The 18,737-nt window shown below is 33.3% G+C and overlaps 1 protein-coding gene across 1 annotated transcript; it reads right to left on the minus strand.

Annotated features, from left to right (window-relative positions):
- Positions 1–1,112: 1,112 nt before the first annotated feature.
- LOC129224170 (uncharacterized) lies at positions 1,113–17,435 on the minus strand. The gene is made up of 7 exons (XM_054858586.1): positions 17,288–17,435; positions 13,234–13,289; positions 9,804–9,869; positions 8,603–8,635; positions 6,597–6,737; positions 3,626–3,667; positions 1,113–1,252 (listed from the first exon to the last, which is right to left on the minus strand). The coding sequence occupies exons 1-7, from the start codon at positions 17,337–17,339 to the stop codon at positions 1,232–1,234; spliced, it is 411 nt and encodes a 136-aa protein (XP_054714561.1). The 5' UTR covers positions 17,340–17,435; the 3' UTR covers positions 1,113–1,231.
- Positions 17,436–18,737: the final 1,302 nt, after the last annotated feature.

The following is an 18,737-nucleotide window of genomic DNA, read 5'->3' on the forward strand; positions in this document are numbered from 1 at the left end:
GATGCATTTTGTATTAGCTTTGGCAGACCCGACGAGAGGCCATGTCAGCTTAGTCGGAAACTAGGGGCCCGTCGACACTGACGCAAAGAAAAAGAAAGAACAGAATTAAAGGAAAAAAAGGGGGAGGGGGACCCCGAATAATAGAGAACGTAAAGATTAAGTAAAAATTTCTCTTTTGATATTTACTGTTAATGGCTCTTACTGTCCGTCCATCACGAGAAACTCCCCCGCCGAAATGTCTGCGCATGTCTACTGCTATGGCAACGAGGCGCGTCTAATTTTCCAAAGGAAGCTTAATGTTGGAAAAACGCGTACGACTGCACAAAGGTGAGAAGATAAGTGGCGAAACGGCACCAAAAAGCCTTCCTGCTAACCCTTGCAGAAAATGAACGAAGTCCTTTTCTATGGCAGTATACGGGTTCAGATTTGACGACGGGAGCTTTTCTCGTGAAGTACAGACAGTAAAATAGTTAACTGTTTTCTGGTAAGTAATTTTGATTCCCCCCTTTTTTTCCCTTTTCTTTTCCCCCCTTTTTTTCTTATTTTCCCCCTTTTCTTTTCTTTTCTTTTCCCCCTTTTTTATCTTCCTGTTCCCCTTTTCTTTTTTTAAATTATTTTTTTTTGGGGGGGGGGAGAAGCCCGGTGACATGACTGACAAGGGGCCCGCCTTGGCTCTCTGCTGCCTTGGGCAATAGCCATGCTTTCAAATGCTTATGGAGATGTTACAGGCAGAAATTGGGCACATTAGCTGCCCAATCTTTTCCTGGAACGTTTCTGAATTGTTTTTACTGTGCATTTGTTTATGTTTTTCCTGTAAAAAGGGGAAGAAACCTTCCTGTTTTTTTTTAAAATAAAGTATAATAAAAGAAAATAACAACCAGTCCACGAATTTTTTACAAAATGTTTTTCCGATCCACGGGTGTAAAAAGGTTGAGAAACGCTGTGTTAAACGATAATCTTACCACACAAATTTAAGTTAAAAAATAAATTTCGCTTTCACTTTACTTTTTTTCACAATTCTAATATATCTAACTAGTTAAATAGTCTGGGTACTCAGTAACGCTTCGTTAGAGCATAAGAATAATTTGCAGAAAAATAAATAAACCGAAGAATTCAAATTGAAAAACATTTATTCTGAATTTAAAAAAAAGTAAACAACATTTCAAACATATTAAACATTTGACATTACATTCGAAAATTTAAAAATACAAATTAGATTCTTCGAACTCTTCTATCTGCTTCTCTGGCACGTCTGAAAAAGTAAGAAACGGGTATTCATTCTGGAATGCTTGACTTACAGATTTTATATCTGTAAATTATAAAGAAAATACATAATTTTTTTCTTAGTATCAAAGTTTGGTTCCCCATATTTTCTAGACCTTTTGTAGATCGCCAAAGTCAGTCAGCGAAGCATTAGAATAGTCCCTATTTCGCAAGACTTAGGGTTATGTCAAGCCTGTTTCTGGTTTCCCTTGCTGTTTGTATTGGTAACGAGTTTTATTACCGACAAATGGTGCGTAGATTCGTTAAGTGAGCGTAGTTTTTATCTTCACTTTTTTCATGTGGAGCCGTATCATGTTTGCAGATTTCTCGCTGCTGTGCTAAAATATTTTTATCTGCCACTGTGCTGCCATATATTCTGCTTTTATATTAAGAGTTTCTTTGTCTGCAGCCCGTTGCTGAGATGCATCAAATGCTGCAGCTCATGATTGATTAACCCAAAACACGAGCGAAAGTGCAGTTTCTGAGTGCTCTGAGTTTCTCGGTATATGCGTGCAATTCTGCCTCAACTGGGGTTGTAGTTCTGTAGCTTTGAAGCATTCTGTAGCTCAAATGGATTTACGATAAATAGGGGAAATTTTACTTGGTTATTTACTCCTCATTCATGTATATGAATTTTTAAAAAATGCTACTAAAACCTTTTTATGTGCACGAACCCCCTGAAAATTTGGTCGATTCACTAAGTTTTTGTTTATACGTATGATACATAAGGAGGAAAAGTTATGTTTGGATTGAAAGAGGAGTACAGTCGGATCCCACTACAACGCGATCCGACTTACGCGAAATGGCTATAACGCGAGTTTTTCACGAGTAATGAATTTTTTAATGCGGACACAAATTACTCGCCTGCAACATGAAGTTTTTCGGAAAAGAGCGGCGGAGAGTTAGAATGGGCTTCGTTGACACTAAATATTGGTTTTGTGAATGGACTTTCATCCCTTTGACATCACTGAAAGCGGAAATTCACCCACTGTATTAGTCTAAACAACGCTTTGCTTTAGTTTATACAAATAACCGCTCCGATTCTTAACTTTTTTTTTAATTTTACATATGAACGTTGATAAAATACATTCTGATAACATTCTGATCGCGCTGCATAAACCTACTTCATTTTTTAAATTACAAATATATTTACTATATCTATACTGTTAAGTGCTATAATAACGCTGTAGTGTACTTACTGTTAGTACTATACTGCTTTATTTTAAGTTTCTCTCCCCCATTAATCATTAATTTTGTGCTAAATTACAGAATTTTGTGTCAAATAATAACGCTTTTTCTGAATTACAGGAAAAGTCGGTTCTTTGTAAAAGATACTGTAATATATAGTTAATAAATGGTTTGAAACAATATGAAGGGTTTTTACAAACGTCTGAAACAATTGGGTATGCTTATAAAAAATTACTAAACATACCTTGTTCCACAACGCGAAATTCCGACTTACGCGAGATGTCTTGGAACGCATCCCTCGTGTAAGTCGGGACTCGACTGTAATTCTTACATTGGGGGTGAATCAAACCGGCTTTCCTCATCCGCATTTTAACAAATGATTCGTTTAACTCTACGCGAGTCAGAAGTCATCTTATCAGAGCCAAACTGCAACTCTTTAGTTGAGTTCTTGTATTGAAGTTATACCTAATAGTAAACTGAAATAGTTTGATTATTTATAGACGCTGTGGATTGATTTTAATTGCAACCCTGTCCTTATTGTTAACATTTCTATATCATTAGTCCTATTTTCTAAGAATTCTACCATCAGTATAAGAGAAAGACCAGTTTGCTTTCTAATGAATTCACGATTCATTCTAATGAACTCACGAATTAGCTGGAACAGTGGTGCTCAACGTTTTTCTGCTCGAAGGGCTACAGCATTTCCACGGGCCAAAACACGAGTAAAATATCAAACTGTTTCATTCTTTTCTAAATATCATGGAGAAATATGGAAATGGAAAAAAAAAAAAATACAAACCAGTGTTATCATCACTTGATGCTTATTTTATTAAATGCATGTTTTTGAGAAACTAATTTTTGAATATTTGGCTCCAAATTTGTGACATTGTCGCTGATCGTGCTTTTCGATTAGTAATATTGAACAAAACACACAATGGGAAATCAGCTTTAAAGGCTGGAGGTTGGGCACCTCTTAACTAGAAGGTGTTTGCTAATTTTTTTAAATCAATTTGGCACTGATTTAAGAAGGAAAGGAGGGAATGTTTGGTAAGTAAGCGCTGTTAATTGATAGCACGGCATCTTCTGTTTATACGTATTTTTTCTCTTTCGTGCTTCAGTATAAGAGATTACATGTTCTCATTTGAGGTGATATATTTATTTCTATTGTTCTTACCTGTTTCACTTTGAGGAAGACACACTGGTTAACTCTTGCAGGCTATAAAAAGAAAGTACGTCATAATAAGCTACAGATAATGATTCATTTTCATTTCAAAAGCATAATGAAGCAATCACTAAATCACAATAAAATAAATAAATAATAAACCGTAAATGCTATAACATGCTGCTTCATACTGAAGTTATAGCATATATATATATATATATATATATATATATATATATATATATATATATATATATATATTTCAAATCAAAAAATCAAAAAGTTAATCTTACGTGATTACGTGCAAAAGATAAATACAAATATTTTTTCTTTATAAAACATCATGAACAAAAATTGTTTATTAGCGAAAAAATTCTCAAATCGACATTTAGAAGTTAATAAAACATAATGTATGTATTTTAATTGAAAAAAAAAAACTTAAAATGCAAAACTTAAAAAAAAATGATAAAAGCGAACTTTAATCGAATAACTTTACATTCAAAAACTCACTTTTCTGTATTGAAAACGGAGTTCATTGAAGACACTCAATACGTGTCTGCCAATTTTTGACAGAGAACCGCAGCTTTGGCATTTTACAATGTTTTCTTTTACTGTTCTTCACAAAGGTATTTCGCTATTTCTTGAAATTAACTACAATGAAATCCCGATTTAAAGCCCCCACCCCTCACTCCGAATTGGTTTTTTTCCCCCACACATTTAACGTTTTTTCTTCGGGATCCATCATCTATGTATATGTATTATCTGCTATGTATTTCCCGTATTTTACGTTTTACCTGTATTTCACGCCTTTTTTTTTAACTCAGTCCCTTAAGAAACTTAAAATCGACGTTTCACTATATGTTAGGGTGGATCAAAAAAAAAATATTTTTAGAATTTCAAATCGGCCAGAGTGAGAAAAGTTGTCCACTAGCACTAAGCAATTACATGTGAAATTTCAAGTTAGTCAGATAACATCTTTATGCTTCGCAAGACGGTCAAAGTTCGCAAATGGAGCCCAAAAATGCATTTTTTCTTCTCAACGAAAACATTAATTTTTAATAACTTTTCAAATCGGTCAGGGTGGAAAAGGGTCCCGGATGGGGTGAAATAGTATGATGCAAAATAACACCACGGACCGATGAAAGCTTTATGCACCACTTAGCAGTCGAAATTCGCACATTGAACCAAAAAAAAAAAATTTTTTTTATCATGAAGAAATATTTTTGTGAATTTTTTAAGGGAATCGGGACCTTCTCGGCAACGAAAAGAGTCAAATTTTTAGTTGCAAATCACGAGGTGTTTATTCGTTTTAAAATAAAGTGTGACTTAAAAACTATTGTGTATAGAAAGAATGTAATCATCTCATCATAAACCAGTAAAAATATTTTTTTTCCTTAAAGAATATATTTTTGAATAGTAAGTAGAAAATATATATTTGCACGATAGTTTGAAAATTTATGACTGCAAATAGGTACGCTTAGAAAATACAATTCTGAATTAAATCACTCTAAACTTCAATACTATACAGGGAAAAGCTCACAAATTACAGTGAGCCTATTATTTTTCAATTACCTTCAAATTAAAAAACCACAAAAAATGTTAAAATATAGTATTTCATAAAATCCCGAAAAATTACGATATTTTTCAATAAAATTAACCTTCTAAAAATACAATAATGCCTAAACAAAAGTAAAAATATGTTTAACACATGCAAAATGTTTGTATATGTTGTAATACAAAGCTTCATAATCATACATTGATATGAATTTTATTTAGGCGTACCTAAAGTTTTAAACAATGTGTTTTCTGTAAAAAGGGAAAACGTGTTGACCTTGACAATGCTGGTAAGCATGCGATACACTTCCCAAACTGCTTGCGCCGAGGCATTTTCTAAGTTTACGTTATGTAAATAGAAAAAAAGAGTAAAAGTAACTGAATCATGAAATATTTGATGAAAGAAAACAGTGGTTTGTCAACATTCAATCTAGATACCGTCCCTTTAAAAGGGGCATGGCTTTTTGTTTACATTTTAAATAGTAAATTAATTAGCTTTCGAAATTTGATACCCACACAATATATACATTTTTGGAATCAGGGAAGTGTCTCTTATTTTATGCAGCTAAAATTGAAAAATCGATTTTTTGAACGTATGAAACGTCCCGGTTCCCTTCGACTATGAGCAGAAAATTACCAATAAATGCGTTCTTTAAACTATCTAGCACAAAAATAGTTGAAACTACCTAGTATTGTTTTTTTTTTCTTTTTGGTAGACATATGTAAAGTTTAGAACCTAAGACAACTTACATTCTAAAATACACACATAACCGTTAAATATGTTATAAATAGATTTCAGATAGATACAAGTACAGGTAAGAGCAGTAGCGTAACTATGGGGTCTAGCGACCCTGGCGAACTAAAGAAATTGCGCCTCCCCCCCCCCCCCCCAAAAAAAAATCATGCTTGAAATCCAGCACTGGAAGCACTCTTGCAATTGTAGACGTATACAGAGGCAGCATAGCTCAATATTCCGGAATTCCAATGACACACAGACATTCCTACGACTTGTTGAATTTATATTACGACAAATTTCTGCACCTCTCTGGGAAAAAAGAGGTGCGACACGCTATTAAGAGGTATCTCATAAATTTTAAATCCTCAGCACACACAAGAATGTAAAATTAAACTCATTGGCGTAAAAGCGCGTGGGGGTTGCGTGCCCAATGCGGGAATCGAGATATAAGTACATTTTAGACTTTATTTTTCAAAAATTATTTTATTACTGATGCCATTAAAAGTTGTACTCGTATGCTCGTACTTTACTTCATCTGGAAATGTCTTTCTTGATGAAAATTTTTCTGAAAACGTGATTTTTTTTTTCTGTAACCGAAAATTCATATCCCCAATATTTGGCACGCAATCTTTTATGTTGCAATCACAGAAAATATATTATTGTCTTTAGATCTCAAATGAAATGAATTCCTACCTTCTTGTACATCTCATCGTCAGCTCTTGTGGTGTTGTAGCACTGTCCCATTGCGTGTGCAACTGGTCCGCTATTTTCACGAGCGTACTTGCCAAACTTTTCTCGGTCTACTTTCATCTTGTTGCTACTGTCCTTTGCATACTTAAAAGACAGAAATATATTTAATTAAATGCATAGAATTTTAATGAAATGAAGTTAAAAAGTATGTCATTGGTTAAGCTTTTTGTTTTGTAATATATTAAAATGAACTACAAATCCCATGCACAAAAAAAAAAGTTTTTCTTACATTATTTTTTAATTTTTTTCATAGATTCTTGTGCTGGGTTTTGAACCTAAGTAAATTGAGGCTTTGATTTGTCCTGTGTGCAGCTTAGCGTACCCCAACATCATTAAGGAGTGAATGTTTGCACAATTATTTTTTATTGATTTTCAAAAACAAATGTTTTTTTTTTCCTTCTCTAAATCCATCCTTTTTATTACATTAAACGCTTTTTGGAAAAAGTGTCAGAAGATTTGCATTTTTATAACTGCATGGATATTTTCACAAGAGGATTTGGCTTTAAAATTAAATAAGTTTAACTAGTTACAAATCCGTTAAAGATTTAAAATAACAATTTTGTTTTGTTTTTTCCATTTCTGCAAATATAAACTCAACAGAAAATATATATAGTTTAGATGGGAGAATTTATTTATTTATTCTTTCGAAAATTCATTTTCCATTAAAGCGCTATTGCTTATTTATCTGATTTTATACTGGTAGGTTAGAAAATAAAAATGGAAAAAATAAAGGGTATAAGGGATAAAGTTAAACATCAAGTGTAAAGTAGATGTGTTAAAACATTATTGAAGTTTTTTTTTCTGTACGTTTATCGCAAAGAGCATTATACGGAATGTGTAAATGAATGGAGCTTTTGATTTAATTATAGAACTTTCATATTCAAGGCAACTTCAAAAATTATTAATATAAGCAAGTATCCTTGAATAAAATTTTGATCTTTTCCAGTGTAACAGAATACAGTAAAATCAAAAATATAAATATTACAAGGGGGAAAAAAACTTTTCGACTGCATATAGCAAAAGTAAATAAATAAATAAATTTATTTTCAAAACTATACAAGGAAAATAAATGCATTTTTATGCGTAACTAAGAAAAGATAGTTCAGGCCCAAAAAATATGTGCCTGTATTACACACTCATACTTTTAAAGTTTGTTAAAAAATGGTGGTATGTATTTAAAAAAGTCAATTAAGTTTAATAAAAGCATAAAACGACTCCATATATGATGAACATTATTTTTGTCGAACCAAACTTTTCACTTTTATTTTTTATCTTTCCGTATTATTAGTAAGGTTATTATTTTAAAATTTCGTTTGTGGAATGATTCAGAAATAATTGTTTTCGTCCAGTGTCTTGAACATTTATTTTACAACAAGTATTTTATTTATAGGGTCAGGGTCATTCCATCGTGACGAACGTAACATTCAGAGAATCTGTTCCGTTGCATAACATGAGGTTCAAACGTCTAGAACAGTATGTCCTAGAAAGTTGAAATTTGGTATTTCTAGTGAGGTCTGGTTGTGCACTTCCCCTTTTGGTTGCACTCAGGTGTTTCTAAGGGGGTCTTTTTCCCCTTTTTGGGGAAATCATTGTTAATTTTGATGTAAACTCAAGTGGTGTTACAATTTGGCGGACACTTGGCGATATATCGCCAGTTCTTTGGTCGCCAAGTTTGGTCGCCAATTTGACGACAAATTTGGCGATTTTTTTTTTTTTTATCTGGTTTCAATTTGGCCACTGTTGGTGATATTTAGAGAGTAAACTATTGAATCACATTAAAATTGCCATTAATGGGAAAATGACATTAAATTAAAGTAAAAGGAAATCATGTGAGGCACACATCATCTCGTTTAACCTGAGAATAATACCGCACTACTATGTCATGCCGATTTCATTAATTATTGTTATGAGTAATTGCTCATTTGTTTTTATTACTAAGCAGTACTTACCACGCCAACAGCTTCCATTGTTCTTCCATAGCACTGTAAAAAAACAAACAAAAAAATTACTGTAAGATCTGCCAACTTAAGCAACTAAAGACTGCCGAATAAAAAACGTCAGTGATGGGTTATGAAGTAAAAAGGATTAATTAAAAAGAGTGAATTAATTTCTGAAAAATAAGCATCTATCTTGTAAAAAAATTTTATATCCTTGAACAGCTCATAAAATGTTACTAAATAGGTAAAATAAAATAGGTTGATGAAATTTCTGTTGTTAAAAAAAAAAAAAAAAAAAAAAAAAACTTGGTTTTAAATATCATCAAATACATTAATTTCTGTGCATGATGAGGAATTATAAATTTCGTTCAAACTTTTCGCATTATCTCTCTCTCTCTCCCCCTTTCTCTCTCTCTCTCTTCCCCCGCTCGCGGATTCTCATTCATTTAGTTTTTTATATATTTAATTATTTGTTTGTAAAATGCTGCAGAGCTGCTGCAGGGGTACAAAATTAGTACGGTCGGCTCGTGCTACAACACGGTTCGACTTACGCGAAATGGCTACAACGCGAATTTTTCGCGTCTAACGAATTTTAGCCTTAACGCGAATTCCTAGCCTACAACTCAAAAAAAATTGTTGGCAGAAAGCAGATCAACTCATTACTCTTTCTTCTTCCTCTTCTTCTGACGAGTTGATTGACGTGCATTTTCTGCCAAAAGAACACTTATAAGAATCTGATCGTGCAGCGTAAGTCATCTTAATTTTTTAAGTTATAAATATAATTACTGTATTTACTGCACATTACTATTATAGTGCTGCATTTTATTATTACTATAAACCGTACGTACATTAACTATTTTGTTTAATATGTCTCTCTTCCCCGTTTATGAATCATTTTGTACATCCTAACAGTATTTTATATTGAATGATAGCACTTTTTGAAAATAAAAAAATCACTTCTTTGTGTAAGAAATGGTACTCTATATGGTTAAGAAATTATTTAAAACAGGTTGAAGAGTGTTTACAAATGTCTAAAATAGTTAGGTATGTTTATAAAAAATCATCAACGCGAAATTTCGACTTACGCGAGGGGTCTCGGAACGCATCCCTCGCGTAAGTCGGGAGTCGACTGTAGTTAAATATTTTTGTGAGAAACAAATACGTAATTTGTGAAACATTGAACATTTTGATAAATATTGAAAAAGATGGATACCTGTTTAACTCGAGAAACTTCAGTAAATTCAGATGATTGTTGACATTGAGCATATTGTTCCGGAAGCTAAAACATATAAATTGATAAGAAGCAAGTAAAAATAGTAAAAGAGCTAGCTCATGGTTATAGTTGTGAAAAACATATTAAATTTCTTTGAAAACAAATAGTAACCGTAAAAGCGGGGTGAGAATGGTTTGAAGAGTGAGAATGATACAAACCTCAATTTTTTGAGGTAATAAGCGTTCGTAGTGCATTCTGAGCCAGCTCAGTTTCAATAGGAACTATTGGGCAACCTTCTCTGGTGATGAGAGAGCTGTTATCACTGTCAAAACGGCCCCCCAGACGTTTGTGAATTAATTTGTTGTGAGCAACTGGTGCTACGTGTTTGTAGGTAGCTCGGAAATTCATGTTGGTGGACTTTTAGTGCAGAAGGAATCACAATTTCCTAAATACCTTTCGCTTTCATACAACGTAAAAAAAAATTACCTCCAATTTTTATTCAAAAATAAAATAATGTAATGTTGCTACAGTTACAAATGTGTAAACTTTACAATTTGGAGAATGAGAGTGGTACCGTAATTAGTCGAAATTTGGGAGGGCGCTTTGGGGTATAATGGTAAAAGTACCCAGGAAAAATCACGGGTGTAGATACAAGCGAGTTTGAAGTTTCAACAACGTTGAAGCGAGGTAAGTTTTGGCAGTGGCCTGAAAAAGATAAGATTTGGTATCCATCTTCAAAAATTATGAAGAAAATGAAGCTTTTGTCTTATCTCGATTTCATGATGTACCTTACTCTCCGAAGTGCAATTTTCAGCATAACTTACATCTACAACTCCCCCGTTAAAATAAAAGAAAGGTAGAGTATGGTACAAACCACCAAAACCGATCTCGAAGCGTTGAAACATTTGCTATACCATTCTCACCCGCAATGAGAGGGTGAGAATAGTGCAAAGAAAAACTGCTCTGGAGGGGGTGTGGGTAAAGTTTCAAATTATTTTAATGTCGGAATCCAAAGCCAAGGTCCTAAACTATAATAATAACGCAACTTCATTTTTTTTTCGAATGAATGTTGAGTAATTACAGTCAGAAATGTACTAAAACTGTACCATAGTCACTTGCTTCTACGGTACCTGAAATTTCTACCCTCATCTGTTTTTTAAATAAAACACAATTTTATGCATAAATTTGATAAAAGGGATATGTTTCTGCCGGATTGCCAAACAAAATATGGCCTTACGCCGTCGTCTTGGATTTTGGATGCTTTTTTTTCGGTTTTTGTTTCATATTTCAAAAATTATTTACTTCGGAATGAAATAATTCATAGGAAATTCTCGGGATCAAAATGAGAGCAAAAGCAAAGTTATAATTACCTGGTAAAATTTAAATTGATTTCTGAATTCAATGTTGGAAATCGAATCTTTTTTAAGATGGAAATTACGTTATACTTTTTTATTTTTCGTTATGAACAGGTATTTAAACAATGCGTAAAGAGTTGACCCCGGATTGATTGCTTACAACTGTAACTGTAAGGAAACAAAAGTTTAGATCAGTGGTTCTCAACCTTTTCACGACTGAGGTCTTCTTGGTACCTTTCCGAATTTTAAACGGACCACACATACGATCGAAAAAATATTTTCACAACCATAATATTAGTTGAAATGAGATGATCCAAAAGTTTTCCTTAATAAATTTCATTACAACAATAAAAATGATATAGTTTAATTTTCACTAGCTGTTCGCCGACCACATGAAAATTGCTCGCGGACCACAGGTTGAGAATCACTGGCTCAGATAAATGCAGACCTCACATGAGTAAATAATTGATGTTCTTTATACATCAAATGCCAAGAACAACATAACGCCCCCCCCCCCCAAAAAAAGAAGAAAAACCATGATATCTTGTAACTCCGATGGCTGAAAGTTAAACAATTCCATTGGTTAAGATAGGGGCAATGAAAGCTAGTTTACTTAGCACTGTGAGGGGTATTCGCTTTAAGCCAATATGATAATTCTTTTTTCTCCTCAAAAATGTCAGGTGTCCTGTTTTATCAGAGTCATATCACGCATCGTGTCTGCTGTTTCGTGTCTACATAAGGTTGTTAATGGTTATAAAAGGAAATATACTTCAATCCAAGTGCTACCTACATCTGAGAATATCTAAGTTAAAAAAATAATCATATACACATTTAAACTACCTGTCTAGATGTTTGCTCATTGCAATAAAATATTTTCCAAAACATAAATTTTTCTTAAGATCACCTTCAAGAAAATTTATTTTCAATATCTGGAACACTACAAGTACACATCATTTACACAGCGAGAATAATTGACAATTTAATCAGAGAGTTAGGTTCAAGATGTTATCGTTGTAGTTAATATTATGTTAAAATTTGCCTGTATAAAACCAACTTCAATTACATTTTAATAAAATTTGATATTACCTATGCAGCTAATTGTGAAAGGTTGAAGATACTCCAATTCTCGCTCCAACTATACAGGGTGCGGCAGGTATTTAAGAACAAATTGATGTCCATAGAAAAAAGGGAACAAATTGAGGAAAAAGAGCATTTAGTACAAATTTGAGTTTTCTCAGGTGGTCAGATACATAAAGGACGACATCATTCAAAAAACCCACCATCAGTGGCAATGACAGCTTCTATACGCTGTCGCAACTTGCTGCAGGCAACATTAAGATGAGTCTTCGGAATTTCTGTCATTGTTTCGAAAATATCAGCTCTGAGAGCTGAAACAGTGTTGTGGGAACGACTGTTGGAATCCCTCTCAACTATGGCTCACACATTGTAGTCTGTTGGATTGAGATCTGGGGAGCTGGGGGTTCAAACGATAGGGGCGTGACAAAATCGTGAAAATTTTTGCATTACCAATCTTGAGTTATCTGGCTGTATGGAATGGTGTCGAGTCCTGTTCAAAAGCATACGGTATCCCCCGTGCTACAGTAGTGATCCAGGGCTTGACAACTCTGTCTAATACATCTGTGTAAGCAATGGCGTAAACTCTGGCGCCTTGACAAAAAAAAAAAAAAGAGGAGGCATCACATGTCTTTCACCACACCAAGAACTATCCCTGATGCTGGAAATTTGGTATGCAAAACCACTGGTACCTTATCAAGGCATTTGCACAGCCAACGATCTTTTTTTGCGGTTCACCTTTTGGTCCTGAACAAAATTCATCTCATCCTTGAAACACCAGAGCACTTCTGCCTCCTCGGGATTTTTGAGATTGCTCAGAAGGCTCTTGGCTCTAGTCAAGTGGTTAACCTTGGTCCTGTAGGACATGAATTGTTCTCTTCGTATTGCGTGTGATTTGTAACGGAGGTCCTCATTTTAAAGACACTTAACTTGAAAACTGAGAAAAAATATAAAAGAATATTAACACATTTTAAAAAAAGGTGAATAAAGGATATACTTACTCCTGCATTAAACTTTTCTTTCACACAGTTCAAAACCTGTCTATCGTCAGCAATAACTGAAAAAAAAAAAAAAAAAACATTGTACGCTTTATGTTGGATGTTTTGTTTTCATTGTAACTTGAATAACAGCGTAGATTTTTTAACGGTTATTATCGAACTGTTTTTTAGCTTGTCATGTTTTAGGAAAAAAATACATTAAAAATTCTATGGTTCACTTGAAAAATTTTACTGCTTTTAAGGAGTCACATTACCTTCCAAACTTTTTTTTTTTAAATTTAAGTAAATTTTATTTTTTTTTTGAAACCATAACATGCATACTTGTTTCGTAATCAATAATTTATTTTCAAAATTTTAAAATATTGCTTAAATATTTAAAAAATTCAAAAACACTTTTAGAAATTTTCAATTTTTTTTGAATCCTTAAGATTTTTTTGTTTCTGCACTAATTTTAAAAAATGTTTTTTTGCTAAACAATCGCAATAATCGTCGCTCAAAATCTGTGCATTCATTTGCTTATGTGTTTATTAGAAAATTGTATTAATTGAATTAATTATGTAAATAATCATAATTTTTTAAAAGAATAATTTGGTTTTTAAAGGTATAACATGCTCTAAACATTTGAGTAATTTATAAAATGCTTATCCAATGCACAGTTTTGTTAAATATATTACCCTAATTGCAAAAAGTATTACTTTAAAGCTGTATCTTTGATAAAAAAAAAATCCTAAGGGATTCTAATGACATGAAAACACGAAAAAACTATCATCGAGAAAAGGCAATTTAAAGTTTTTCTTTTGCATAAAAACACGTAACGAGCATGACTTAAAACCACTCATAACTTTTTAAATATTTGAACTAAAGCAATGAAACGTTTTCCCTGTATTTGGAATAGTTTTTAGTTTTGAAATACGCAATAAAAATTTTCTTGATCGTTTGATAATTTTTGAGGTACGATCGAATGTGCCTAAACTACCAATTATTCTAGAGTATAGAGTTTAAAGTATATAGAGTATAGAGCTTGGATTTTATTAAACTGTTTTCTTTCATCGACATAGTGGCCGTGCTTAAATTTTTTACGCGAATTTGATTTTGACGTATTTTGAAAGATTTGCATACTATTATTTGGCTTTTCTCTTCATTTATTCTTTACGTTATTATAGACCAAACCATTAAGGGAATATATGAGCCTTTTGGTAAAATCATTAAAAACTTAAATTATCATTCAATCTTTGGAATGAAATAGCTTTATGCTTAACATGTGTTTTCTTTGACTCAGCTCTGATGCTATATTTAAAACCGGTATTTTCTTGAATCCTTCAATAATTTTGGAGTTTCCATAGCATTTTTTGGTTAATTTGGCTTTTACTGGTAACAATGGGGAAGCAAAATCTGAAAAATTTTAAGTATTTGAATAATTAAATTGTTGTACCGTAGTTTAAATCAAAACGTTAGTTAAATCAATATGTACTCCACGGGAGAGCTGCTCATGTATTCTTTTCAATATTGTGTGAGTTTTTACTTATTGAACAAAATATTTGAAAAACATTAAAATGGTCTATATTGTAACTAGGAAATTAGTAAAAAATTGATGGCTTTGCCCTTCGTATATTATTGTTGATAGTTTTTTTTTTTCTCTCATAAAAGGAACGAGAAAATGTCTTCACTTGTACAAGTATGTCACAATTCCCTCCAGTATTTTGAAGGGTTCTCAAAATAAACTCGTTGTAACATGTCACTATTAATGGTAGCACATGCGATATTGGCAGGTGCGGGGGCTCTATGGATGTCAAGTGTCAAGGTAGCAAATGCGGTTGTGATTCTTTAGTATAAATCTTGTGAAATTCGTGGCACAGAGGACACAAATACGCGACTTTTGATGTAACTGCATCAAAAACTCGCATGGCGTTAGATCCGCGGGGTCACGAAAGAAGGAATTTATTGTCGTTAGATTCTCGTCCAATCCAATGACCATGTAACTCGTTATTGAGGCGAACGCCTGTCGGAGAATGACGAGGTGTCCCATTCTGTCGGAAAATGAACGACCATTCTTCAAGGGACCAATCTACGGGACCAACCTTCCCGACCAAAGCCAGAAGACCAACCTTCCCGACCAAAGTCAGGGGACCAACCTTCACACGACCAAATCACTGGAGGTCTTAGTGACCTCCCGTGACCTTCCATTGGGACGCCCCTGCTTCCAAACTCCGGAGGGAATTATGACACTTCTAAAGCAACCTTAGAACTGCACAAATTGCAATACGAATTTCAGACGCGTAGTTCAGCGTTACAAGAAACTTTTTTTTTTCATTGTAAAAAGAAATCTAATGAATGAAAAGGAATCCCACAAAAGGTTTTTTAATGTTTTAAACATTGAAATGCTTTCCAGTATCAAATTGTGTTAGATTCAAGTTTCGCACTCAACTTTTAGCGTGTAAATAATTTAGCACTATTTTATTCATTTTAGGTTTCTTATCAGAATTAAACGTAATTTACCTAAGTTTTAAAAACTTAAGCCGTTAAAACTATTCTAAATGTTTTGGTGATATACTGTTTTGATGAAAATTGCTTGAGGAAATGATGCACTGTAAAAAAAATCTGTAAAATTTACGGAAAAAAACTGTCAGCCAGGACGCCAGTTTTCTTCCGTTTATTTTACAGAAATCTTCTGTATTTTTATTATTTTTTCAAGCTGATTTATTATTTTATGAAGATTAAAAAATGAAACTATACTTTTATAAATACATTTCAATATTTACTATACTACTACGAAATACATGTATACAAAGGTAAATTTCCGAATATGCCTCTGTAACAGATGACAAAAAAACGTAATAATAAAATATTGATTAGGATGCAATGAAATGGAAGTTGCAAACGATTTAAGACTCTACTCGCTTTAAATAAATATAAGATCAAAAAACTCGAGCACGAGAACCAAAATCCAAACCGGCGGGCGAAATTTCGAAGAAAAACAAAGTACGCGGTGAGGCAATGGTAACAGTTAACGCTTATAACCGGTTACAGATTCAAAAAAACAGAGGAATCCTGTGTTTTATTACGAACAGTTTTTTTCTGTAAAAAATACGGATAACTTCTTCAAAATTTACAGTTTTTTTTACAGTGTGTAGCATATTAAATTATCTTGTTTTATTTCCCTTTTATGTAGTTTTGCTGCAACAGGACTGTCATAGCAAAAAAATACAATTTACAGTAATATTTCCAGTCACTTAGTGGTTATTAAGGTTACCAAAAGTTTGGATTTTGACCAGACATTCCCGGCTTCATACTCCCGTCCTGAGTAATATTTTGGATTAGAAAGTTGTCTGGATTATAAGTTGGCAATACAAAAATGAGACTTTTTTAAAAATCAAGCTCGGATATTTTATTGTGTTTAATTCCACCCGTATAAGGGTTTTCACGTGACAAACTATAAAAAAAATAAAAGCCAACCTGTGTGATTACTGTATAGTGTATATCCTCCCGGGTATTTGTGATATCTGAAATTATAATTATAGGAAGAATATTTATATCTCTGAATTTCCATAAGCAATATTAAAAAACGATTTTATCATTAATATTTTAATTTTCATGCACTTTTAGTTGATAAATTTTTTATTGGAACAAATCCTGTTTGGAATTTTTGCTCACTTTCTTCAATCTCGATCCTAGACCCGTCATTTTGCATTTTACCAGTTGGAGGGACAAAGGCTGTATACTCATTGAAAAGTTGATTGAAAAACATTAAAAACCGTGCTTACTTGCATGCAAAGACATTAATTTTTCAAAGCCTGGGTGGGGACGATCCCCCCCCCCCTTCCCCTAAACCCGAATGCCACAGCGATGACACCGTGATGATTCAAATTTTCCGAAATTGATTTGATTTTTTCCCCCTCAAATATTTGTAAACAGTTGCTTGCCCCCTTTAGAATAATTCTATGCCTCACTAAGGAGGCGCCCCCCAGTAGTGATTAAAAACCACAAAGCTAATGCCTTCCTTATTATGAAATACATGTATCTTGCAAAAAAAAAGTGCATGTTCCTCAAAATGACTTACCTCCACATGCTAGAACCACCATCAATATAAACGGCACAATTTTTAATCCCATAGTTGATCCTAATTAACAAAGCGTTGTAGATGAAAGCAAACCTACGGCTACTCTCTCGTCTACTATCTGTTAAACTGATGGGTTTAATTGCGATGACGCTATTTATGCTGGTAGTAGTTGAACCCCTACAGAGAGTCAAGGTCCTGTTTTAAGAAGGTCAGCTGGCTGTTTTCATGATTCTAAAATCGCTCACCATCGCTGTAATCTTTGGATTATATCAATCGACGAAATTAGACTTTTTATGCTGTTATTTATGTAACGCTTCTTTGTTGTTAACGTTTTTGTTTCTGCTCGGTTGGGTAGAGATTTTGTGTTGAAACAGTTCTCTCAGAAAAGTTCGTCCCCCCAAACCTGCTGAAAAGCGGCAAATTGAAAAAGTTTATTGAGTTTCGTTTCCTGTTAAATCTCTCCGCTGTGAAGAGAAAGAAAGGTACAAGTTGCTATTACGTCAAAATTTCCTTTATGTTTATTTCAATGCAGACAATGTACAAATGTTCTTTGTATGCGGAACTTTGAAAAGTACATCCGTCAGTATTGTGTGAATAGAAATGAAATGAACTGAAGCGAAGAATCACGCTCAACTTTTTTTTAAAACACCAAGTTGTTATGAAAGTTGTCACGTCTGACTTCATAATTAACTCAGATTTACTTTGTTTTCCGATTTCAACAACGACTCTATTCTGACTTTTCTCCAAATCTGTTTTTTTTTTTTTTTCGATTTTTTTCTTCTTTTTGTTGGGCGGCTAATGGAGGGCTCGGACCCCTGCTCTCCTCTGGTTCAGCTATTCAATGTTACTGTGTTTAGTTTGCTAGCAGGGTATATTTCAATAACACATAATGTCAAAGAATATATAATATTATAAAGAATAGAAAACGTCAGGGCTTAATTGGCATGGGAGCACAGCTCCTACAGTTCTTTTTGACTTGATGCAAATTTTTACATACTACGGAATTCAGGTTATTTGAGCGTAAAAATATTTTCTGAAGACTATATAATATAGGGCTCTTTCACTTGTTTTTTGTCAGAACTTCACTTTTTTTGTTGCACGATGTATCACCAAGCTTTTGGTCAACAAATTTGAGCCAACTTCGCGATACATCTCCAAGTTGGCAACAAATTTGGCAAATGAAATTGTTTTTGGAATTTGGCAATATTTAGAGAATTGAATCACGTTAAAATAGTCGAAATTGGGAAAATTAATCTCTGTAAATCGCTTTTTTGCATCGGTTCGTGACGAATTGGTGAAAATATTTAAGTTTTTCCTTGCTTGCTCCAAAAAGCTATTATCATTAAATTGGTGTAAAAGGAAGTCATGTGATGCACACATTAGCTCGTTTCCCATTACAAATATTCGTTCTAGTGTAAGGTTTGTCATTCATTAATATTAAACCCAGTGA

Source organism: Uloborus diversus, chromosome 6 (assembly GCF_026930045.1).
Source record: "Uloborus diversus isolate 005 chromosome 6, Udiv.v.3.1, whole genome shotgun sequence".
Lineage (NCBI taxonomy): Eukaryota > Metazoa > Arthropoda > Arachnida > Araneae > Uloboridae > Uloborus > Uloborus diversus.

What these genes read in the sequence shown, in the direction of transcription:
- LOC129224170 (XM_054858586.1), bottom strand. Translation starts at nt 17,339, where the DNA reads ATGGGATTAAAAATTGTGCCGTTTATATTGATGGTGGTTCTAGCATGT. An exon ending in AAGAAAAGTTTAATGCAGGA is followed by an intron (nt 9,870 to 13,233) that starts GTAAGTATATCC and finishes TATATGTTTTAG; the next exon opens with CTTCCGGAACAATATGCTCA. An exon ending in ACGATGAGATGTACAAGAAG is followed by an intron (nt 3,668 to 6,596) that starts GTAGGAATTCAT and finishes TTCTTTTTATAG; the next exon opens with CCTGCAAGAGTTAACCAGTG.